Source organism: Pyrgilauda ruficollis, unplaced genomic scaffold (genome assembly GCF_017590135.1).
Source record: "Pyrgilauda ruficollis isolate IOZ18807 unplaced genomic scaffold, ASM1759013v1 scaffold29, whole genome shotgun sequence".
Lineage (NCBI taxonomy): Eukaryota > Metazoa > Chordata > Aves > Passeriformes > Passeridae > Pyrgilauda > Pyrgilauda ruficollis.
In genome coordinates, this window is record NW_024524266.1 from 15427956 (window position 1) to 15454782 (window position 26827).

Genomic DNA, 26827 nt, shown 5'->3' on the forward strand with positions numbered 1-26827 from the left:
TGCAGACAGACACAGCACTTTACAATAACAGCTAACAAAAGTTGTGTAAGGAAGCTCTTTGTTTAGTGGTGATAAAGGAAAATCAAACACTACCACTTTTAGAATTTTATTAACTATAACTGACAATAAAGAAGAGTTTGAATGTTTGAAAGAAACACTGTGAGTAAAATGATGAAGTATATGACTTAGAAGACATTTCTGAAAATCTGCATAGTTAGAAATTATATTCACAGTTTCTGGTTTGTTGAGAAGCAGATGCTTGCTTTTCTGAAACGTTTTAAATCTTTAGAAGTTCAAGAAATCCAAGTCCTTTCCTAGATAAGACAGACAGACACCACAGGACCACAGAACAATAACCTCTGATTATTAACATATTCCAGAGGATTATATCAAGCAGATTCTAGAGAGAGACCACAGGAAATCTTACTGATGAATGCATGAGGCTTTAGATATCTTGAAAGGAGAATACTTATATAAGAAGGTCCTGATTTCTTTGCAGGATTTTCCACCAGATGAAGTACCCCCTACCACTCAAACAAGCACTATGCATTTTCTTCATGAGTATGACATCAGAGTTCTAAAAGAATAAAATTGCATAAAGTCTGAAAAATATAATGAATTTATAAAAAAGAAGAAGTACCAGCAGGATCTCCCTGCCCTTTGTGCTTATAGACATGATTGAAGAAGGTGAAGTCCTAGAAGTAGATAAGGGCAAATTGAGAATTATGTCACAGAACTCAAACCCTACAAGTGTTTTGCCCCAGCCAGGCTGCACCCCAGGACACTGAGACAGCAAAGGCTTTACAGCCCAAGATGGCTTTCTGGGCTGCAAAAGCTTGTTGCCTGCTCATATCTACTTTTCCATCTGCTAACAACCCCAAGAAGGGTGTTCTAAAGTCCTCCATTCCCCATCAGGATTAAACAAGAGCTGGAAAAGTCAACATGCTTAGTCACAGAGCTGCCATTCAGAGGGAGCTAGATAGGGCTGAGCCAAGAGAAGCCCCATTGAATTAATCAAAAAATGCAAAGTCCAGCACCTGTGAAGGAAGAACCCCTTGCAAGAATATAGTTTGGAAATTGATTGGCTGGGAAGTGGCTTTGCAAAAAGGGATCTGGGGTACTGTGTGCAGCAAGCGGGACATGAGCCAGCAGTGTGCCTTGTTACCCAAAACAAGTATATCCTGGGCTGTGTTGGCAGCAGCACAGCCAGCAGATGGAGAGAAAAGACTACCCTTCCTCACTCAGGTCTCATTGGGCCACATCTAGAACACAGTATCCAGTTTTGCACTGGTCAAAACAGGATCTTAATGAACTGGAGTGAATTCAGCAGGACAACGCCACAAAACCATGGGGCTGGAGCCATTGCTCTGTGAGGAGGGCATTGAAGAGCTTCAGTCAGGCTCTTCAGAGGGGTGCATAGTGTGAGGATGAAAGACAACAGGCATAAAAGAAAATGAGAAGTTTAGACCAGACATAAGGAAAAATTGCACCATGAGGACAGTCAAGCTGTGGAACAGGCTGCCAAGAAGTTGATCAGTCTCTGTTGTTGAAGGTCTTTAAGACCTGTCTGGCTAAAGTAAGCTGGTCTAGCAGTGTTGACTACATTTTATGCAGAATGCTAGACTGGGAGAGTCCCTGACAGTCCTTCCAACTAGAATTATTCTGTGATTCTGTGACACTAATTAAGGAAATGAAAACTCTCTAAGTCACCATAGCTAGATGTCACACAGCTCAGTAAAAGGGGAAAATATGGCAGCAAGGTGTAATCACACAAAGTTGCTAAAAGGGATTCTAGTGATTTTTTTTATGACTACCAGGCTAAGCAAATAAAACGTAAGGAAATGGAACTTCAGTGATCATGTTGTCCATCATTCATTTCCAAGAATAAATTTTCTAGCCTTTTAGCCAATTTCAGCCAAATCTGAGAAGGAAATCTCAGAGGTAATTGTGCTGTTATAGAATTTTGAAAAATTGGTTGCTGGAAAGAAGAAATAACATTTTACTTGTTTAAACAGTCCAAAAAGACAAGCAGAGGGTCCCTGAGTTCCGTTTTGATTGACAACTGTATTCCAGCTGTCCAGCTAATGCATTCACAGATGCAAAATTTAGGTATGCTCTGGATTCAATGGGAATTGTATCTGAATTTTTTGCTTTATTGTTTTTTAATCTTGGCACGCAGATTAATTCTCTTCTTAATTTTCTTGCTGTCATACAAGACTTGTGGACAGAAAGAGTAAATCAGATAATCTGACTAGAATTGAGGCTATACAATCTTACAGTGTTATCCTTGTGTAGCCCTAATAGATAGAAAATTGCCTCAAGGTCTTAATGGAGTTATTACTAAACCCATTTTTCCTGAGTGATATCAGCCTTAATGATATAGGAGCACAGCAAAATAATTGTCACTCATTTTATTTTAGTGTAACTGCTGGAAGAAAATTTTCAACCTTATGCTAAGAATTAATCTCTCTTTTACTAGAAAAGCAACTAGACACTTAAAATTACCAATCAGATGAAATAATGAAAGTCTAAGCTAGAAGAAACTATATATTCTAGGAAGAAACAAATAATATAACATTGGAAACAACTACTTGCAATGCCTTTATGGCACAGTGCCCTGCAGAAGCCCAGAAGATAAGTGGTTAACCATGTCTCAGACACCAATAGCCAGAAGGCCAGAGCCAACCAAGGGATGTTGGTGAGAGCACACTGTGAGAAAGAACAGCATGTGGCTGAAGAAGGGGCCAGGCAGAGGTGGGGCAGTACCTTCATGGGACAATTGTCCTTGTTCTGGCTCCTGGAGCTAAGAACAGCAGAGTACAGGGCAAGTACAGGAATGAGGTCAAGGAGAGGGCATGGACTGTTGGCCAAAGGCCAGCCCAGTAGTCTTTATTCCCCAACCAAGACTCCTAAAATCCACCACAAACTCTCTGACCTATTTTCAGAGAGGTCTAGAAGAACAAACTGAAGATGATAACTAATTTGCACAGAAAGCAAGAAACTCAGCTCCAGGGTGGGGAAAACTTAGTTTTAAAAAGGTGCCTCCACAAAGCCTGGGTGGTGCTTGTCCCATCAGCTGGATCCCTGCGGCTCTTTCTCTCTTAAATTTCTCTCTCTCTCTTCTCTTTCACCAGACCCCTTAGTCAAAATCCATTGTTTAGTTATACTGTAACACTTACACCAATTTCCATCATGTGTATAATTTAGTAATAAAACTTTGAAAGTGTTTATGGTCCATCTGACTTTTGTTGTTCCCTTTTGAAAATGGCATCTATAAATCTGGGGTCTCCCATCCTGTTAATAACACTAAATAGAAAACCGATGTCTTGCTTATTTTTACAAGACATTCCTGCAATACTCTGCTTCAAATTAAAAAGGAAACTTTTTTCCTATGATAAACAATATTCATAGCTCCACAGACAAAAAATAAATAAATAAATGGCTAAATTAATCTCAAGGGTAAAAAATTTAGGGAGCAGAAACTACTCTCTTAATGCGCAGTGTACCCAGTGCTATAAGAATTAGACACAGTAAATGGTTTTGTCAGTCCCATTGCCATAACAGTTTGGATCACATCAGAAACATTAACTAGCTTTCACCAAAATCACCTCAAGCACTGACTTGCCCATACAGAAAAGAAAATTTCAAAGCTGACCACCCTCACTGAATTACTGAAGGTCACCAGACTGAACCTTGTAATCCCAAAACTATTAGTACCAACGTCTATAATAGTACACGAAATCTGCTGCTTTCTACTCCAAACTTAATGTGTGCTGTCTTTGTCTCTTTGGCACATAGGGGTTTCTGTAATAAATATAATAAAAGAAAAAAGCTCCTTTCAAACTGCCTTGAAGGAAGCAAGAGAAAATTATATTTATTAGATGCTAGCAACAAGATGTACTGAAAGTTGAGAAACAACAGTGATGTAAACTGTATAAAACAGAAAACTGTAACTTCTGACTTTAGCTACAGATGTTAAATGATTAGGCTCCCTCTACTGCCAAAAATGCTTTCCCAGGAGGTACTTGCAGGGACGTGCACACTGCACCATGGCAACTAGAGAGCAGCAATTCCTTAAAAAGCTTCAAGGGAATTCTGCAAAGGAGCTCATCTTAGTACATCCAATATGCATTGGACCTAATGGCAGCTCCTGCAACCTCATCCTTCATCCAGTGCACAGCTGACCCAGCTAAATATTCATCCAGCTAAAAAATTCTGGCACAGCACAATGCAGTGATTCAATACCAACAGTGAAAGCATACCTTATTTGTCAACACTTACAGAAGGTAATAGAAGTCACTGCAAATAAAGTTTTGGACCTGAGGATATCCTGCAGTTCTCTTAGGCTATACCTACATGGAGGGATGCAGCTAAGCATGAATGAGCTCTGCCTGTGCTTTCACATGGTTGGCTATAAATCAGGACTATCTGGGAAGTTACAGAGATGCTCTAACACAGCATGGTCCCTAAAGCAAGTATACCCTTCATTCCAGCTGTGTCTCATAGCTTATGACACTGCCCACAATGTCATATTCTTTTGTTTATCTGACATGAAGGCCCAAGACAGTTCATATCCAGATGGCTCAGAGTCTATTTGCTTCTGCCTGCAATTCTCTTCATACATATTTGCATACCCATAGTTCTACAGCCCACATATTCATGACTAAGCCATAACATTTCCCAGACATTTCAGTGAAAATCTTTGTTTGTACAGCAGAAAAAGGCTCTACAATAATTCCTGTATGAATGTGGTGCAGTTTTGTCACTGAGCGTTTTACAGTAAAGTTATGCTAAGTTATGCTAATTGTCAGCCTTGAGGGTTGGTGATTTTAAAACATACAAGATTCTTTTTCAGCTGAAACACTTTCACAGCACAAACACATGCAAGATTATCTCCTCTACTTATTACAAGAAATTCTGAATTATTTTCACCTCATTTTACAATACAGGCACCTTCAATTCCCATAACATTTTCCTGTTTTAAACTCTTTTAATTACACTATGACAGTGATTTAATAAACATAGCTCTTTTCCCAAAAGCTGCAGTGTTATTTCTTATCCTGCCTCAAATTTGCTGTTAAAGTTTAACAAATAATTTTAGATTTCACTTATAGCAGTTCAATTTAGAAGATGATCTTATACATAGTGCCCCATGAAAAGAGACATTTTAATGGCCATATACAAGGTAAAAATATTTTCCAGCTTTGCTACAAATTTAATATTTTTAGTTATAAACTAGGCCACACAAATATTTATATATATATATTTTTTACATTTTTTATTTATTTTTACATTATAAATATTGACAGAAAGCCCCATCTAGATTGTCCATTTATATGTTATATTACACCTGCTTGTTATACATAATTTTATACTTATTTGCTAGCAATTAAGTAACCAATGAAACTTACCAATACATTAACTTGATAGTGCAATATTATGGGGGCAAATCAAGTGGCAAATTTGTTGCAAGAATTTGATTATATAGCAACTGCTATGAAGAGCATTTTTGTACAGTAAGCAGGGTATGGAAATAAATTAACAACTAATGTTGGCTGTAAGAGTCAAGCATTATAAGCTGCCCTTTTCAAAACCTAAATGAACAATTTGAGTCACTGTGAAAGAAAGCAAGGAAAAAAACCCCTACCCTGCATGTAACTAAGGCATGGCAACTATTTTGAGATTAACATTAGAAAGGAAATAATTTTCTTTTCTTATTGGGGATGAACTAATCTGTTCTGGTTTTCACTTTCACCTTGAATCCTGAGGCAAGGGTAATTCTAATAACAAGACTTACAACCTCAACAGAAATATGTGAGCAGACATTTTTCCAGAAGAGAACAGCTACTATTTCTCACTTTCTCTTAATACACCTATGCTTTCCACTAGCTGCTTTTCTCCCAATACTGAAAAAAAGCCAGCTAACATTAATTTTTGTCATTCACTTTGTCAGAGTTAAAGCAAGTACAAAGAAATGCTGACTGGGCTTAGTGAAAGAGATATATAACAACACATTTAGATATAAATTAAACTACATTGTTTTGTTGTACTTTCTAGCTCAAGATTAATCTCTCCTAATTTTATCTATCCAAAAGTAATGTCTCTAGTCTTATCTTGTCTGGTCTCTCTGAAGAGTCAGAGACTCACTGTATATAGTGCAGCAGTTACCTGGGAAAGGATTGCCTGGCAGGATTGAATTGAGAAAGAACACAGGCAAGTACTGTAAAATAGGTAACTAAAACCTGGACAGCTAAAGGTAGGCCACATGACTCATAACTTAAATGACTTAACATTTACAGAGCATTGTTAGTGCCTCAGATGGAAATTGGAAATCCACAACTGAGAAACCCTGGGAAGGAAAATATAAATAGCCTAAACAGCTCCCTAGTATATCTAATTAAAATTAAAGAATCACCTACAATAATTCTATTTTGATGTTCCTTAAGACAGATATAGCCATCAAGGCTACAAAACCATTTTCTTAAAAGTTCTAGATGTGCCCCTTTTACCTTTTGGTTTCACTCTGGATTTTTTGCAAGGCTAAATAGTTGTATAATGAACAGTCACAAAAGGGATTCAGACCTAAGCATGGGTTTTTTTAGTGGAATGTTAATGAGAAGTCTGTACAAGATTGGCATGGGATGAATGAAAGAGTTGGACCACTCTGAAGTAAGAGCTTCAGGCCATGACAGAAGGATTGAAGTACCTAAATGTTTTTTAAAATCTATATTCAATAAAATAATTTTCTCAGTATTCTAACATCTAGGTTTGCACTTGTCAGTTGCTTATAGATACCCCTTCAAGAAAATATCTCATCCTATGAAAAGATAACTTTACTCTTAATACATCACTTGGGCTGAATGCAGATCTCCTAATACTGTATCTCTATAATTTCTACTAGGCAAGAAGAGCACAGAAGCTGGATCTGATTTAGATGCCATAGAGAGGAATGCCCTCAAGGCTTGCTGATTCTGCAGTAATTCAGAACATAGGCAGGTTACTTACATTTGAAAAATTAATGTATTTCTTTCTTTTTTCTAATATCTAGATCCATGGATTGGATTAGTTCTCAACTCAACAGAATATATCAGTAAGGGATTATGACATCTGCTACTATGTGGTCTTAGAAATATTACTAGAAAATATTATTTCTCTGACAATAAATCAATTCTTTATGCACAATAAATGTTTTTCCTTCACCCTCACCAGGCTAATTAGCAGCTAATTTAATAAGTACTTTTAATAAAAAATTAAAATAAAAATTATATAAATATATAAAATAAAACATATAAATATATGAATATATTTATAGATAAATAAATAAATATATATATAATAAAACAAAAACCATTCAGAAAAACTTGACAGTTGTACCGTTATCCAAAAATGAAACTAATTCTTAGTACAAATCTATTAACTATTTTTTAGGTTTACTCTTATTACTATAAAAACTTGCTAGTTGTCTGTGAATTTTATACAGCCTCAGTGTATTTTTATTACCATTATTATGGATTTGCTATCTTTTCTGATAAAAGACCGGCATATCACTTTTTTCTGCTTTTCAGAATTATCAAGAAGCACTTTCTAAAGATATCTGGTATCAACTTCTCCACATTCTCTCACAACATTTAATTTTTAGTGGATTTGAGTTGCATTAGATCTGAATTAATATAGTCAGCAATGTAGGCCCTGGAAGATAATTCTTAAATAAGACATGAAAAAGGCAAAAATTAGTTGCCTGGCAATTTAGTATTTTGCTTTTGAATTGTATACATTTGAGTATTTTTCTAACTTTTTCTGCCTTGTGTGTCTTGGTTTTTTTTTTTTTTTCTTTTTTTTTTTTTTTAACATTCTCATCTGCAATTCCTAAAGAAATATTCTAAATTAACACCTATTCTGGAAAACTTTGTTGTATTTCATTGATTCAGTGATTTCTCACAGTTTCAGTGCTCCCTTAATTTTAGGGAGCACTTTTTTACAGAAGAAAGACTTCAGCATAAATATCATGGGAAGACAATATCCTGAAAAGACAAACAAGTTGCATGCTGATAGGATAAAAAGTTATATAAGACAGTAATTTAACAGTCTGTCTTCTATTGTGGTTTTTTTTTCCCAAAATTACATGTTCGCATTTAAAAAAATTGTATGTTTTCATTTAATTGGTATACAGGGACCTGGTGTTAGTGTCACTTCCTAAATAATCATGATTAATACCAAAAATACCCAGTATTTAAGACTGCTGGAAAGAAGGAAGACTATTGTGAAATTCTGGTACAAAGACAGGAAAAGTTATGATATCTGAGTGGTTATTCTTACTGGCACTGAAACCTTACCTTTCAAAATTCAGATTCTATTATCTGAACACAACTGTTGGAAAGATAACATAAAAATTTAGTATCAAGCAAAGGTTGAAGTTATAAATTAAATCATCAATTGCTCTTTAGCTCACAAAAGACAAATCATGCCACTGCTCTTTCCTGGAGTTTGTTTTGCACTCATGAAACTGAAACCAAGGAAACAAATTCCACTTGGTGTAAGATGATGTCACTCCCATTTATCTGTTGGGAACACAATGAGTTACCATGTCCTGAAATTAACTGGAATAGAAAAGAAAGTCACTCCTATCAAAGAACCATGCTTAGATACAGGCTTGACTTAAAAAATTAGTGAAGATTAGTGGTTAACTGTGTTTGTGAAAGAATAAAAATTTGCATTCGTCCTAGGTTTCTAAAGGCACTGGAAGGGTACTCTAGGATGACCACAGCATTTTCTTTTTTTTTCTTTTCTTATTTTTTCTTTTTTTTTTTTTTTCCCAGGGAAATATTGTCTGTTGTATTACACTAAGTACAATATGAACTCTTATTTAAAACAGGAAACATGCTAAAGTAACACTGTGAAATAAGGTTTTTAAAAATTGTAGAAGAACTGCACTTGTAAAGCTATTTGAGTGCTTACCATTCATTGTGTGTTTCTGTCAAACTGGTGCAGGCTCTGCTATTAAACAAACTGAAAATCTATTTTGATTTCTAATTAAAAGGAACTAACTCTAGAGTTAATTACAAAGTATCTAGATATGAATCAGGACTTCTAAGAAATCAATTCCACACAAAAAATGCAACATGAAGGTTTCTAATGGCTTCTATAAATTTAGAGTAAGCTCTCTGCTAGTAACTACAGTGGTAAGGAAAGTTTCTTTGTTCTTCCATCTGTCGTGGTGAGAGTTGACTTTTCATTTATTAAAATAGTAATTTCCATGTTATTACAAGCCTTTGATTTCATAAAACCAATACTCAGAAATGAACATAATTCCAATATATTTGTTCCTGGTACCTTTCAAACATGGAATACTCACATTCACTTAGACATGCTCCCTTGAAAGCAAGACAGCTCCAATAATAATTCCAAACCTGTCCTTTAGCATCATCATCAACAGCATATCTCCTAAACACAGCTTCATCCATGTCTCCAGGGCAGACTTACACTGATACTCTCACCCCCTTCAGACACAAACTGCTAGAAGTAAAACGCTAAAGGACATGTTGTCTTCCTTCACCTCATCCCTTGGATTTGTGTGCAGTCCAAATGCACCTCAAAGAACAGCAGAAGCTATAGGGACCATCTAGAGCTCAAACAAAACCTCTTTAAGGCTGACACGAAACACAAAATATTAAAAAGAAAAGGAAAGGTGTGCGAATCAGTAGGCACGATTATCATCACCTTGAGTTGCTGTCCATCATACCGAAAGAGTGTAAGTGCCCCAGGCAAAGGCCAGCTGGACCATAATCATACTTTACAGTTCTCTACTGCCTTTATCTGATGACCTCAAAATACTTGACAAACACTAATTCATTTTACCTCACAAGACTTCTGCTGCTGGCTAAATATCATTACAGCCTAAATAACAAATAATTGATTGTCAGTGATCATAGTCCAAGCTTTCAAATAGCTAAATTGCTGTCCTTGCTATGCATCAGTGGCAGAAAATGCACATGAGGAGATTCCAAATGTTTCTCAAAGCTTGGTCTACTAAAAGAGTAACAGGCTGGGCAAAGCCAGTCTCTAGAGAAAGGAGATTCCAAAAGTTTCTCAGAGCTTGTTGTACTAAACCAGTAAGAATTTGGGCAAAGCCAGTCTGGGAAAAGCTTGACACCAAACATCTCTTGGTCTTAGTATCTGAGAGCAGATTTTCTTCCACCTTTTTTCTCACTTATCCTTCATTTTTGCTCATGGCATCATGACTTAGAAGGAATTTTCTTACCACACCAGAACAGGACTTGCTATTTGAAAAAAAAAACAAAACCAACAAAACAAAAGGCAAAGAAGAATAATTTGTAAACTTTGCCAGATTATAAATCTGTCTCAGTTTCTTACACTTTAAATGTTGAGACAAAGCACAGATGACACACAGATTACAGACTTAGATTTTTTACTATCTCTCTGATTATTATTTTTTTAAGCTTTAATATCTTCTCTCTCCAGCAATCTAAAATCAAAGCTAGTGACCGGTTGGTAGTAGAAATAATGTCTCCAGGAATCTGCAGTGACAGCTGTTTACTAATATTTCTAAACAAACAAAACATAGAAGTTACCAAGGACTGGATTGTAGAGCCAAATTAGTAGAGGCTAAACCCACATGAAGCATTTTTTTTTTTCTTACAGTAACTGCTCACACATTTAGAATCATGTCTCATTCTATCATTAATGTAATAATTTGCACATAAAGCTAATATTTTGTATAATAATGAAAAAGTTTTTACCATTTTCTTAGATAAGTATTTCAACATTTCAAAACATATATGTAGTGCAAAAAGTGATATTCTATCAGATATCAATCTATTGCCTTCTGAGGTGGCATATCAAACAAAACTTTTAATGTCAAGTTTTCAGCATGACTGAAGAGCCAATTTTCTGGAATTCCTATGAATAAAGTTTCAATTGAACTATTGATATATGCAAAATAATTTTCATTATCAGATTAATGTTGTTCTTTCTCAGAAGAATTGTCAAGGACTTTTCTCTGGTAATTCAATAATTGCTTGAAATGATGACTTTTCAATCTAAGGCCAAGTTATTTGCTAACTCTTAAGTACACATGCTGGAAAAAAGGTATAGCCCATTAATCATAACAATTTATGTATCATTATCAGTTCAATGGGTCAATCCAAGTGATAGCTGCTTAAAGTATTTTAATATTTTCAGTTTTACAAGAATGCTCACAAATTAAATTACAATCTTATATAGATGTTCTATGCTTAGTTAGAAGAAAGTATTCTTTGTGACAAAAAGAAGCAAAAAACCAATCATCAACAATAGGCCAAATACTGAAGAAAGACATCAGAAAGAGTAAGTTTTAAAAGTCACTTACGCCTGTCGGTCCCTGTACATCTTGTTAACTTTCTCCCATTCAAAATTAAGTTGAGTCAGCTTTTCCTGTACATTTGCTGCTTCCTTTGGTGTAACATTTTTCAAAGCCGGTGTCTTCTTGTTGTTAATAATTTCTACGTGACCTTGCAGTCTCCCCAGGCTATCCTTAATGCTCTGTAATATCAAGATTTAAAAAAATAAGCCCAAAACATTGTTTTTATAAATAACAAGTAATTGTTCATAAACAAGAGAAATTGGTACAAAATGCTAATTAAACCATAACATTGATAATAGGAGTTATTCTACAATAACCTGGTATAATAATTGAATGTCCATCCTGTCTTTGAAGACTGAATGAAATAGATCTGAGGAAGTTGATGGTTGGAGGGGAAACAAAGTGCTCTTGACTCAAAGGTTCTGCATGTCAATATGTCAGTACATTTCCTGACCTGCCAAAATTTATTTTAATTTTTTAATTAATTACTGTATTTACTGTATTTACTGTATTTACTGTAATTACTGTATTTACTGTAATTACTGTATTTACTGTAATTACTGTATTTTAATTATTTAATAAATACACTGTATTTGCTATTTTGTAAAATATAAGACTTGAAGTCCTTACATAAATATGAAGGCAATGCATTCAAATAATTGCTTACAAAACCACCCTGCAAAACCAAAGAAAAAATCCTTTGGGTTCCCTGGGTTCCTAGAGCTCTAGCACTATAATATGCTGTTTAGTGGGGGTGAGGGGGAGTACATTCCATAACATCCCCCATATGAATAATAATTTGAATTTTTAGGTCTTGAGAAACATGACGTACATTTATCACACTAAATGAATATTTATAAATCAAAAGGGAATGGTAGATATCTTGTCTCTGGAATGAGTCACAATAAGGAACATGTTTCCTCCTTGTCAGCAATCTATCATGTTGAGGGAAAGCTGGCTTGGTCTGTGTCATTATTCCACAAACCTCATTTGACTTTCCCAGAAAAATGTCTCACATTCTGTGTTTCTTACTCAGGTCTACTTACACCTTTGTTTTACACACTCAGGGTATGGATAATTCAGATATTCCTTGTTACTAATCGGAATACAAGAAATATCAGATGATAAAAACATAAAATGACTCTAAATATCCCAAGAATATATCCCATGAATATAAAGGAGGCAGCATCTTCACAAAACCTCATCCCTTACTAAAAAATTGCACATTTAAAGAACAGGAGAAAATGTAATTGAAATGTTATAAGCTGCCAGGACATACTTAAGCACCCAAGTGAAGTGGCCCTCTTTTCAAGTAGGTCTGAGTATCAGCTCATCTGAGCCACACAAGAAGGCACTACTTGTGTTCAACATGTTTAAGCAACCAAATGAACATTAATATATGTGCCTATGTATATTTACATTTTAGGCTTTTTCAAACAAGTAAATCAATTTTCTAGATATTAAAAATAGATGAAATGTATCTAAGCACTTCAGAATTGGTAAGTGATATATCTCTTCATGTTTAAATTAGTGGGCTATGAAAAAGGTATCGAATTTCTAAGTCAGAATTTTGCTTTTGTTTAAAGCAGAGCTTCTACAGAAAGAACAAGATGATACAGCTGATGCACCATAAAGAATATCCATGAGGAAAAAAAATGAAAGAGAAATCATGTATATATATGTGTACAAATATACTCATATATCTCAAACATATTCCCCATCTATCTTTCATGTTGAAGAGAGCGATCTGCAAGCAGTTATCAACAATGCCCTGGGAGATTTTGTAACATGGTTAACAAAAGGAAACAAAGCTAATTTTTTAGCAAAAAAGGATAACAGAAAATCATTAGCAGCTGAAGTGACAGTAGCCTTTAGGGACTGATCCATCTCACTGCTCTGCAAAGAAAAATCCGGGTGCTAGAGACTCAAGCCCCAGTTCATTTTCACTACCTGGAATTTGTCTTTATCTGCCAGAGAAAGACAACTTCCTGTAAAAATTCAGTTCCTTGGCTATTTGTGTACAAATCTGTCACCAAGCACAGTGTTACTGACAGATCTATTTGTAGAGTGCATGTGAGCACACTCAGTTCTAAGTTATGGTTAATTGGTTTTTATTGAGCTGCAGTAGAAAATCACTCTGAATTTCACATTACGTGATTATTCTTGATAAGAATCACTTAGAGCACATCAAATATATATTCCAATGTGTAAAATTAAAATACATTTTTTTTATATTCCAAAAGTTTGTAGAATGATGATTTATAATTATATGTATAGCAGATTTGTTACAATATTTCATGCTTTTTGTACTAACATGAAACTCAGTAACAGCACCATTGTTAGTAATCATGGATGGCTGGAAAAATTCCACAAATTAATTACAGTTTAAAAAATCTGTATGGAATTATGAGTTACAACATCTAGTATGGGTATAACTGACTTCCTAAGCCATTTTGAAAGGGGATTCTTGCTGCCAGAATCCTGGATATGTGACGTGTCCAATGAATTCCTATATTCTGAAATACAACACGGTAGAAAACAGTGTAAAAAACCTCCTCTGTCAGTAGATGAAGGATTACCAAAGGAAAAAAAAGAAGAGAAAAGATGAATCAGAGCATTAAAATATCTACATTTAAAAAACAACAGGGAAACTAACACAATTTTTAATGAACTAAATAAAATCCATATGGGAAATATAGAAGATGATGAACTAAAAGCAGAATTGTTAAAGAGATTATGCATGTTATAATTTATCTTAGATATATAAGAAATCTCTTCCTCAGAGCCAGATGGCTTTCCATATTAAAACTATGACATCATTAAAAATATGAAAGCTAAGTGTATAATCATATTCTACAATAAGATGTTCCTGACAAAATTAAAAATATTTAAAAAATAATAATAAAAAGAGGCACTAAAATCTACAGAACCTACTGCAGATCCCCCATAAAATTATATAATGCAAGTAACCTCAGGAAGTAAGTTTTCAATTCAAAGTTAATAGAATTAAGTAATGAACAGGCATAACTATGCCATGTCTACGACAGTGATCCTTAAAAATTCTACTAAAAACTTTTACACATATGGTTATAAATTAGACTTCTTAAATTGCAGGGATACTGTTTCATTTTTATACACTTCTCCTATGAGTTAGCAAAGATAAATATGGGTTAGTTTTATTCTCTGGTTAATCAGTATATTTATTACAGTGTATACATTTCCCACTAAATAATGTGGAGCTTGAAAAAGTCAAGTAGCTTGCATGAGATAACCATTACAAAGGAAAACTTTGTCTTAGTATGAACAACATAACCATACTAAGTAGAACATATGCAAATTTTTACAGTGATTTAACTTTTAGGAAACATTTGAAACATCAGTTGCAAGGAAGGATAATTTGTTAAAATCTGAAAGCATTTTAACCCTACACATTTTCATGCATTTGAACCCTTTGTAATCACAGTCAGTTCTACACAGGTAGCTCAAAGATTGTGAACTCCATCAATATGAACCTCATCAGTAGCAGACTGAAATAATGTCTGTGCTTATAACAACACACACACTGTATTGAGAATATATCAGGTCAAATTAGCTAATCCATCAATCTATGAACCACAATTTTCTGTACAATCCACTTGAGTTTCATCTTTGACAGAACTGTAATATTTAAATTATTTATAAAGTACTGTCAGCACAGTGATAAAGAAAATTACTGAGGTACTGTATGCCATAATACTTGAAAGAGCTTGTAATGGGATGATGAAAACATTGCAATGCTCACTTTTTGAGATAAAGTAACAAGACTTGGTTTCTCTATCTGACTTTTCCACTCCCTAAAGCTTAAAATGAAGAGAAAAACATAAAACATTCCTATGAGCTGGTTTCCATAGCTACACTAAATGTGCTCATTAGAGTATTACAGTTTAGTAAATATTAAAAGCTACCAGATTTTTGATACAAAACCTCATATTTTATTATTTCACATGACTTTGATATAAAAAGTCAGTGGTATGACAATTGAAATTAGCAATTTTTTATTTTTATTCAATATTTAGCCTATTTGGTAATGAGCAATCATGTTTAAGTCTTACTAAACATATTTACTCTGGAGGAAATGTTCAAAGCTGTTACCACTGATTCTTGTAAATAAACTTATTTTTTCTTTCACAGATTAATTAAAATGGATTCTCTCTGAATGGGAGTGAAAAAAAGAATGAAAAGCTCTAGTTTTAAAACACAGAGCTATTCATGACAGTTCTGTAATTTGATTCATGCAAATCTGTCAGAGAAAAAAAAATCAACGACAATTTAATTTCAAACCTTTCCCAACCAGCTGCTGAACAATTTATGCACTACTTTTCTATTTTTACTGCAGGATAATGACAATGATGGATGCTTTTCCTTGGAAATAAATATTCATTAAGCAGGCTTAGATCAAACCTACACCCTTCCAAAAGCCCACGAATGTGCAAGACCCATTTGCCTCTTCTAAGGAGATTTATTTTGGAGGAAGATGGAACTCTGCCCGCAAATGCATCTCATAACAATTTAATAGTTCAGTTAAATTAAACCTATGGTAGTACTTACTTGTAACCTCAGTAATCAATATTATTAAAGTTGGTGTCAACTCCAATAATACCAAATGTATGTGGGTGAACAACAGATTACTTAAGGATATAAATCAGATGATCCTAGCTCTAACATAAAGCATTAAGAAGAGCTAAAAGGAAGCAATTTCCCAGTAAACTTCCAGAGGTTTTTCCATCCTCTGTTTCTCCATCCAATCTTTCTGTGAACAGAAGTTCATCAACAAGGATCAAGAAGGCACTCATTAGCCATGATTTACATAGTATATGATTTGCTTTTTGTTGGGTTTTTTTCATTGTTTGCTTTTTGTGCAGAAGAGATTGTTTAAAATGAAGAATGACAATTAGATTGGCATGTTTTGTGCTCAATACTCAGACTGACTTTAATTTACTGGTACTAAATCAGAAGTGGTAATAGAAACAGCCTACTGGTATTTGACATCTACTGATTGACATCCTATTACCAGTTCCATGCTTCCTTTGATCCAACTCTCCATTGTTATGCTTCACTACCCAACTCTACTGCCTTGCTAGGAAACTGAAAACATCCTAATTTTCACAAGCTGATACGAATATTTGTGTGTGTGCACGCAAATGCCTAAAGTGTGTCTATGAATGTATAAGAATCATAAACAGATGTGATTTTACAGAAGCTAACAGCAGCATATGGATGTGGTTTTGTTACATATCCTCTGATGTGGAAAGAGATAAATGAGCTCCCACAGAGGAAAATTCAAAGCATATAGCCAGAGCCACTGCCCTGATTCTCCCTCTAAGCTTCTTTCTCATAGCTGACTGTAGGCAAATTCCAGCCTCTTTAGGCTAATATTTACTTATTTTTTTAAAAAAAAATCCTGTTCCTAAATAATCACAGAAAAATGCAAATAGTCTTCTCTTCATGTTGGATGACAATTTGGAATTGCTATAATTACATACACCACTTGAGCACAATTTTTTACAAGGCTTTCCTCACACAAACATTATTCTGCAAAAGCTGATAACTCATTCATCTACTTAGGCTTACAACTTTAATCTTATTCTCTTCTTATGTCAATTCTGTGTTGGAAAAATTCCACCAATTTCAAAGGATTTCAGTGTTGCAAGCATTGAGCAAACCAGGCAGTAATATTTCAAGCCTTGAAGAAACTACATAGTAATATTTAAAGTCATGCTAACAATACTGAATTTGCTTTTACTTAACTATATTATCTACTTATTGGATAATATTCTCTGTTTTGCTAACTAAATGGAAATAACTGCATGGAGTACAGACCCAAGAAGACCTCAAGGTTTTGTGGTCTAACATGGTATGCAACAGTTAAATTTTACTTGGTTTTGTTCCTGTGCCAATAGGAATAATTTTAGAAGTCATACACTAAAATAAAACAGCAAAGATTGGGTCTTGACAGGGTTACTGAGTAATTACTTATACTTACCAATCACAGAATCACAAAATCATTTCACCACTAGGAGAGGAGCTCAGTTGATCAGAGCATGGTGCTAATAAAGATTGTGAGTTCAGTCCCTGCATGGGCCATTCGCTTTAGAGTTAGACATGACCCTTGTGGATCCCCTTCAACTCAGAATATTCTGTGATTTAGATGGGAAAAGATCTAAATCGAGCTCAGCCATTGACCCAGCACTTCCAAGGCCATCACTGAACCATGTCCCCAAGCGCTACATCTACATATCTCCTAAATACCTCTAGGGATGGTAACTCAGCCACTTCCCTGGGCAGTCTGTTCTTGTGCTTAAAAAACATTTCAGTGAAGAAATTTTTTTTCCATTAGCCACATGCAAACAAAGCTTTCACCACAAATTCTATCTTCAAATATACTGTGCCTCTCCATCCTTTCTCTCACATTCAAGGACTTAATATGCAGATAGTGTAACACTCTTGTCCTCCAAATACAAGTTAAACAGGTGAAAATAAATGAGCACTTCAGAATTTTTCCTATTTTATCCCAGTGTGTCCCCAAATACAAACATCCATATATGCACACATCACAGAGACAGGCTTAGAACTTCTACAACAGATGTCTCAGAATGAGCACAGGCTGCCCACACAGAGAAGACCCAAAATGATGCAATCAAATCATTACTAAGAAAATCTTTCCATCTTACCTTGAGGCACTCTTCTTGTTTGAAGAGGTCCTCACAGTCCTTAGCCTGCAGAACAGGGGAATTAAGGCGCTCTTCCACTTCAGACAAGGCTTGCAGAAGGTGAAGGATCTCTGCCAGGTACGTAGAAGGCACATGAGTGGTTTCCACAGTCCTAGTTTCAGTCATCACAAAAGTTGTATCTTCACGAACTGTTTGCTAGTACAGATATACAACAGAATGCGTCCTTTAGTTTCTTAACACCAGACAAAATTACAACAGTGCTTTTCCAGGTCACAACCCAGAAACAAAAATATCAAAAGTAACTTCCAAGGACAAATGCAGGAAATATCTGAGGTTTCTGACACAGATCACTCACGTTCCTTGTGTGTTTGAAATGGTGGGTACTGAAATTAATCCTGCAAGAGTGTGCAAGCTTTTCTTCTACTCTCCAAAGAAATGCAGAGAGGAAATGCAAGAGTATGCTGAGATTATGGTGTTACTGAGATTTTAGTGCTTGCCCTTTAATTTCATATCACCACACCTCTTAAAATCTGTCCTTCATTAAGAAATTTCATGCATGCCAAGTCTAAAATAATTCCAAGGTATCAAGTAAAATAATGACTCACATAATTGACAGAATTTCTTAAATAAAAAGCAACATATAGCAAATATGCCAACTGTATACTTCCAACTATACTAAAAATCTGTTCTTTAATCTAGCACGTGTCACTTGGAATTTTCTGATTTGAATGGTCTTTAATGTATTCTTAAGTTTAAAAGGAAACTCAGCAACACACCACTTCATGAATTCAGGACTTTTTTTTAATATGGAAAAATATGAAATAGACATCCTATTCTGGAAGCACATGCATACACCAAATGTAAAGACATCTCAGAATGTTTTGGTTTTAAGAGTTGATTGACGGCATTTGAAAACATAATGCCATAAAAGGTAACAAAAAAGTGGCTGTTTATATAAATACTCTGTATTTCCCATTTGATTTGTTAACGAATCACAGATAAAAATGTAATACCTAAAGCGTTATTTGGAGCAGAGAGACCTCTGATTGCTCCTTTTCACTAAACTTCAAATACTAAATCACCTGCATGCCCATTAAAAAACAGATAGTTTAAGATAACAATTATTTGTGGTTTCACAAGTGTAAATTTGTTCATGGATTCCTATTGTGGGATCAAGATCCTTTGCATTTGATGTCTGTCATCTCAAAAATATAAACTTTAATTATTGTCAACCACAAAGAAGTGTACAAGTATTTGTTGGTAAAAGTTCAAAAATTCCGTTATTTAGATTTGGAGCCATTTATGTGAAAGACAATTGATCAAAGGTCCTGAAGAAAACAATATCATTATTTAGCTATTCATTATGCAAAAGAAAACAAACATAAGCACACACTACCTCAGCAAGGTGTCTCATTTTAATTCAGGACATATTTCTCTCTTCAGTTACCGAGCTGAGTCATCTGGTTCTTCAATTTTCTTTAGAGTCTTAAAATATGCATATACACACTCTAGAAGATGTATGCATATCACATATAAAGCCCATAAAGTTATCAGTAGACTTGTGTTATTCTGTTGCATTTCTTATGCAAATTTAATTGCTGTGCTTACACTTTTCTCACTAAATGACTATCTCTGTATATCTGCTAACACTGAAACCTCTCTAATTAACATATTACTGCTATAATTTTTATTATTTAAAATAAGTTGCTTTAAAAAAAAAAAAAAAACGTTTCATGAATCACAGGCCCTGCAAAAATAAGAATTTACTCCAGTAAACCTAAAGAAAAAGCTGTCCCATTTGATTAGAAAATGGGAGAATTTGAACAGGCCACTAAGATCTGCATGCAGCAATATATATATTTTAATTCCTCATGACTACACTGAGACACTTTTACATGCAGCAATGAACTTCAGACCCACAGAAGGAATATTTTAACTATATGTGGATTGTTCTTTTTGACTCGGAGGACAGAATATTTCTACTCACGGTAATGAAAAGAGCATGCTAAGTGTGCAAACGTTCCCACTCAAAAAGAGGTCACGTGAATATGTGAAGCAGCATACAAAATACAATTGCTTTCTATAGTTGTATGAGATTAGCCTATTCTTTTCAACCCAAATTTAGGCCAATAAACATATACACACATATATGCACATGCATGTACTTAGATAACACAAAATCCGTGTTTTTTCACTCTAAAACTACAAAAAAGTCAAGAAGAAATTGGTTGTGTAATCATTTTATGGTTATAACAATTTTTATAGTGGCAAAATCAGGCACCTATCAAGCATTGTTATGAAGAAAATTGGGATATGTGCAACCATATATTCACACTGCCCTTCCAGGAAACTTTAAACATTTCTCATAGCTGGATGATTATTTGTATAGCTCTGCTGTTTATATTGTTAGTCAAACTGTAAAACACTACAATCGGAGAAATCAGTAAATAAATAAACAAAAGAATAGATTTATAAAAGTAGACACCTACCAGAACATGCCCTTATATTTTGGTACATTATTTAAAGACAAAAAAAAGTCACAGTCAAAATAAATTAGTTTCTCAATACTATTTTTTAAAAAGAGTTGAAAATTTGATACTCCTTTAGTAATAAAGGATTAGGTATCTTTGTCTTTATTGGGGTTCTCAACAGGTCACAGGTGTTTCTTCCATTCTGTCTTTCCTGCATTGAAAGTATCATGAGAGAACCCACAGCAGAAGATGCCATCGTGCACCAAGGAATGGAGGGGAGGCAGGTGCAGAACTGACAACTTTAATCAGCAAAGAGAAGCATTCTTAGCTTGCCCCAATGTTCCCTGGAATTGCCTTATATTATACAATAAAACAGGCAGAGTCCTTCCTTATATTCTGGACAAGCATTTTACTAGAAATGCAAAGCTGAAAGTGAATCATGTCCTAGCATTGTACTGAGAAGAAAAACCTTAAGAAAGGACATCACAGCAGCTGGGAGCAACTACTACTAAAATAATATTAACTCAGTACAAATATATGTAATTGATAATGCCAAAATGGCTTATCAGAATCATGGCAGGTTAAGATTTTATAAGGATTAAAAATTAATAGGAAAGTGGAAACTAAAGATATAGATAACCATTTAAGAATGGGTTTGGGTAAGATGACTCCAATGAAATGGCAGAATGCATTACAGTTACTTGAAAATACTTAGTATTTTAAAAATATATATAGTACAACATATATATAAAATACAAATAAACTGTTAAGTGATTGGGAAATGCTGGGGTAACTGGCCATTTCCTATATTGCTATTTCTGTAGAATACAATTTTAGTGATTTTTTTTTCCTTGATTGTCAGTGATATAATGATGTGCAAATTATTTTTCATCTCTGAAAGGACAACTTCTTTTGTGTAAGATTCAAAATTTCATGCAATGCTTGTTATTAAGCATTGCCATGTCTCAAATAGTAAATTGAATTTTCCTCCCCATCATTACATAATTTCAATTAAGGGACACAATCCTTCTATACACATGACTCCACTTAAACTCATTTTATTGATAGTTACCATGCCACACCAGGTGCAAAAAAACTGTAAGAAAAAAATAATGACCTGACCCTTAAAGAGAAGGCAAATAAGCAAAACCAAAACAAACCAACCAAACAAACAAAATGTCAACAAAAACTCAACAAAAAATTACTGGAATAATGCAGGTTTTGCCAAGAAATTAATATACCTTCCCAACAGAAATACTTGTGATCATTACTGCCTACATCTAACACAGCAGTGGCATCAGAGCTAACTAGTCTTGGAGAATGCTGCCAATTCCCATTTAACAGTGGAAAATTTGTTGTTAAAGCACCTTTCACCAATCTCAGTGTATAATTTCCTTTCCTCTTTTTGCAGAGGGAATAATCCCAACATCACTTTTGCTGTTCAAGAGTTTAAACCCAGAAAGCCTCCAACTTTCTTGTGTCACATCTTGACAACTGTTTCATTTTTTGGTCCCTCTCATGATGACTTCACACAAACATGGGAGAAGTAAAGCTGCAAAACACTCCCATCTTCATTGTTATACCTCAACACTGCTCCGGCAGCCCCCAGATGAGAGGTTCAAGGAAAACAAACAAATGTGCCTATTCCCAAAGTGAAATAACACTTGAGAAAGTATTCCTTGCAAGCAGATATATATGAGTGCAAAAAAGTCAGTGACCTCTGCAGAATAAATGTGGTGTGCTACACACATGAAAAAAAAGGAGTAGACAACAAACATATTCTGGAAAAAGGCAGTGATATCTGAGAGGATCCAAAAAACTTGTGAATTACATGGTATCTGCTAGCCCATGTTCACCATCAATATATCAAATAAAAAATTAGACACACAAAAGTATGGTAAAATGCTATCAGAGGTCAATATCCAGTTTAAAGTACATATTTATAAAAAAGCTTTTATTCTCCTGCTCCTATGCCAACTGTGAGTGGTGAGGTCAGCTAACATTCAGAGAAATTTATTCTGCCTTCAGTGTTGCTAGCATCTCTTACCTGTTAGTGTGCATATAAGTAGAAAGACCAAAATTATACTGATTATATGGAATTTCCACTATGAGGTTGGATGGTCTTAGTCAATCACAAACAAGTTATCAGTACAAAAAGAACATATAGTTTAATGCTTGTATCTGATTTCATCAGTCACTTATATAAAAAAGGGGACTTTGAAAATATACATTACTATTTTCAGCACTGTTCTTGGACAGAGAGTGCTTTATGCCTTCACAACACTTCTCTGCTAAAACATGCCTTACTCGAGAAATGCTGCTTTCACAGTTTTTCTCCTGTGATAAAACGACTCTGCTTGGTCTATACATAAAATTAAATAAAGCCAGCAAAAATGAAGCTATTCCTAACAATGGCATTAATTAGAAAACATTTCAGTATATTTTAGATTCTAGGAGTAGCAATAGAAAATTGCAGACTTTGATTTTGAAAACTATCTATCAACAGGCATCAACCAGCCTGAACTTAATTATATTTAAGTTCCCTTCATAATTTGATTGAAATGTAAAAGGTTTCTCTGTAAGAAAATATCTCTTTCCTGTATGTATAGGCCAAAATTATGGGATATCTCTTAATACCTCAGACAGTTCTGCTACACTCTGATGAGTATATTATTTTCCAATCTACATATGGTGGGAGCAGGGGAAGAGAAGAAGAAAAATACAGACAAAAGCTGTAGCAATTAGTTTAAAACAGTAAATCCAGAGTATTCATAAGTGTAACTTTGCTGTGGGTTTTTTTTATGTTGTGGGATTTTTTTTTTTTGTTTGTTTTTGGGTGAGTTTTTTTCTGTATACTTTAAAAACTCTGACAAAGCATTTTGATACTGCAGCCAACCCTTTGTGTTCCTCACACCCTCATGCCTTTGGAGCCCTCCAAGACATCAAATACACTTGGTCAAGTAGGAAAATTCCCTTTCTCTTTCTAAAATGAAAAATGCTGAACAACGTTTTTGTTTGGTTCTGGCTTAGGTAATTTAGACAGGAACTCTCCTCAAACTGAGATACAGATACACATTGAACCTAAAAGCAACTTATTTGAAAACTTCCCCAGCTCTCCTTACTAAAGACCTGCTAACTTGCACAGAAATAAGGGACTAAGATGATTCAGAAATTCCAGCAGTTCTGCTGTTAATTTTTAACCTGATAATTTCCACTGGTACCTACTTGCTAAGCATCTTTTCTTAGCAAGTAGGTATCAGTGGAAATTATCAGTTTAAAATAAAATAAATGAATAAAATAAATTAATTTCAACTATTATGAGACTGGGGCAAAAGACTCTCATACAATTCAGTATATGCAAAATAAGCAAATTTTTTCAAAAAACAAAAGAAGAAAAAATAATGTGTATCTTACACTGCATCTGCAATGCTACCATGTCCCAAAGAAAAACAAAATAGAGTAACATCATGGCATTATTGACTAATTGGAACAACTGAGATATAGAAAATGTATCTTGGTCTAAATAAATTATGCATAAATCCAAATTGCTTCTGATAATGATGGCATATCTCAATATTAATAAATGCAGCAGAGCAAAACTGACAAAGAAATCTGTGTCTGTCACATAACTTTAAACAGAAAATTGTAACATTATAAAAGGAATTAATAAATCCATTAAAGAGTCTGTATCATAATTATTTACCGAACACTGCTCAGACCATGCACGCTCAGTAGGATTTTGGGGGGAGATAGCACCAATGAGCCAAGAGAGACAGCCTTTATCAGTATTAGGAATCACAAAATAAGCAACTGCTTACATTAAATTTTGAAATGAGAAAAATCAGAACACTGAAAAATCTACATCCTGGACTGATTTTCAAAAAGTATTTAAAAATTTTGTTTAGTATTTTATAATGGCTTAACTGGAAAATACTTTTGTAATTGATTTATACGTGTTATCTTCCAGTAGAAAAACATATATGAAAGATTTTCTGTGCTAACTATAGAATACATAAATTCAGAGAAGTTAGACATTTCTTAATCTTGTAATTTTTCACACTAAACTGATTTATATGTGTTATCTTCCAGTAGACAAAACATATATGAAAGATTTTCTATGCTAACTATAGAATACATAAATTCAGAGAAGTTAGACATTTCTTAATCTTGTAATTTTTCACACTAAAAAGACATACAGACATTATATATGTCATACTTCAGTAAATGTCTACTTCGTAGTTCAGAAAATTAAACTCTTGTACACAGTCCTATATCCCTGTAGCTATAATGTCTATTTGTGACACGCTCTATTGACTTTGTTAAACCAGTATCATAAACTCAGCCACACAGAAGAAAATATAATTCCAAAAGAATAAAAGGTATTTCAGATTATTTCTCCTCAAAACAGAATTTCACAATCCTGTTTCTTGGACAGTGATAAGCTATAGAGGGCACACAGTGATAATAGTGGTAGAACTAGTATCACACAATTTGCTGGAAGGCTACTTATGAACAGATTTTGGTCAATGCCAACTTATTTAATGGCTGATTTATTAAGACTACAGAAGTGCCAATCTTAGATAGCATCTTTGCTGCCTAAGGGCATGAAGCTTTAGGGCTGCCTTGAGTATGTATGTGTAACAACTGAGTGATCACCAAGAACCAACTAATGATAAAGTTCAGATAGGTTAGAATACAGACTACTGATATCTGAATTGACTAGATCATTTTGGAATTGACTGCTGATTTGTGATGCTAACTTTCCAGATATTTATGCTAGCTACATCTGTTAGATAATGTCAACTTAATTTGGGAAATAAGTAAAAATAATATTGAAGTACCACATCCATAATGAATGCAAACAGCTTCAAAGAACAAAGTCCTAAACCCAAAACTTTTACGCCTTCCAGAAATGTTAAAAAGTGTTACCTAATTATTTTCCATCTTTAATCTACATTTATAGAGATACAGCTATACATAATAACAATTATGTCACTTAGGCTGATTTTTTTATTTCAGGACAAAAATTTGTTTCTTTAAATGATGTGAACAAAATTGTTGTCCATCCACCAGTTCTGAAAGCTAATTAAATATGCTCAAATAGAAAATTCAGCACTTACACTGTACATCTACAAATTTGCTTCCTTCCCTACCTTTGTGTGTATACTCAGATACATCCATGAAAAACAACAAAAAGCAACAAACAAACAAACAAACCTAATCAAACCAAAACAAACCCTCCAGCCATGAGTGATGTAGACATTCTGAATTGCAAACAAGAGACGAACATCATCTCTTCAAAACATACTGTCACTTAGGGCCAGATCACTCTGCAGTAGGTATTTCCCCATATTATTTAATGCAGTAATCGTGCCAAGTAATTTTTGACACCAAAATCCACAGCATGTAATTTATTACACTAATAAATCATAATATACTATAGCAGAGAAAATAAGATGGCAATTAGCTGCACTGTTTTCCAAATAACTGGGTAATTATAAAGAAGAAAATATTATAGTTGCATAATAGTTTGGTCTGAAAGCAGAGTCCACTGGGTTCTATGCTGTACATAATTTTTTAACCAAAGGCTTGGTCTTGTTTCCATCTCAGCCATTCTGTGACCAGTGAGAAAAGCCTGTAGCATGGCTAAGACCACATTTGTATAACTACATAATTTAAAGATAAATTTATAACCCTGCTTTATTCCATGTTGCAACAAGAGTTTTCACTCCTATGTGACAAGGCAAAGATATCCATTTTCATTTTTAAACTTGGGAATGGGATTTAGATCATTTTACTAAAGTTTGTAACAGATACAAAAAAAGTGGCCGAGAAACATCTTTTCTGTATCGTTCTCTCACTCACAATATGGGATTTTTAACTTAATTGTACAGCTAAAATACTATAGCTTTGCAGTGATAAGAGTGAATACTATACAGAACTAACAAGAAAATATGAGATGAAAAAATATGCTTTAGAAAAACTCAAAATTGCACAGTAAACTTGTCTGCTTATACAAAAAGGCTATGGATTGTCTTCACTTGAATTACTGCAATACTGCATGCATTCATTTTAGGCAGAAAGCTAAAGTGCATTGTAAAATACATCTATAAAGTTAGCCCTTGTTGAGCTATATCAAAGACAATATCCATCTTCAGTTGATATTGTCCCATCTTTCCCACAACCTTATCTTAAATCAGACAGAAAATTAAAGGATTTTAAGTATGCTTAAACTATTTGGAATACATTTTCTAATGGGAATTTCCAGGTTGATGGATACTGGAAAA

General features: G+C 34.3%; 1 protein-coding gene across 8 annotated transcripts in view; it reads right to left on the reverse strand.

Moving 5' to 3' along the window:
- Positions 1-26827, reverse strand: part of DMD (dystrophin) — a 1148466-nt gene that overhangs the window by 555459 nt on the left and 566180 nt on the right. For all 8 annotated transcript variants that reach the window (XM_041472370.1, XM_041472371.1, XM_041472365.1 and 5 more), the window contains 2 exons: positions 18070-18264; positions 11366-11538 (listed from right to left, as the gene is read on the reverse strand). In XM_041472370.1, coding sequence (XP_041328304.1) covers positions 11366-11538; positions 18070-18264 — 368 coding nt within the window. The remainder of the gene's footprint in view (positions 1-11365; positions 11539-18069; positions 18265-26827) is intronic.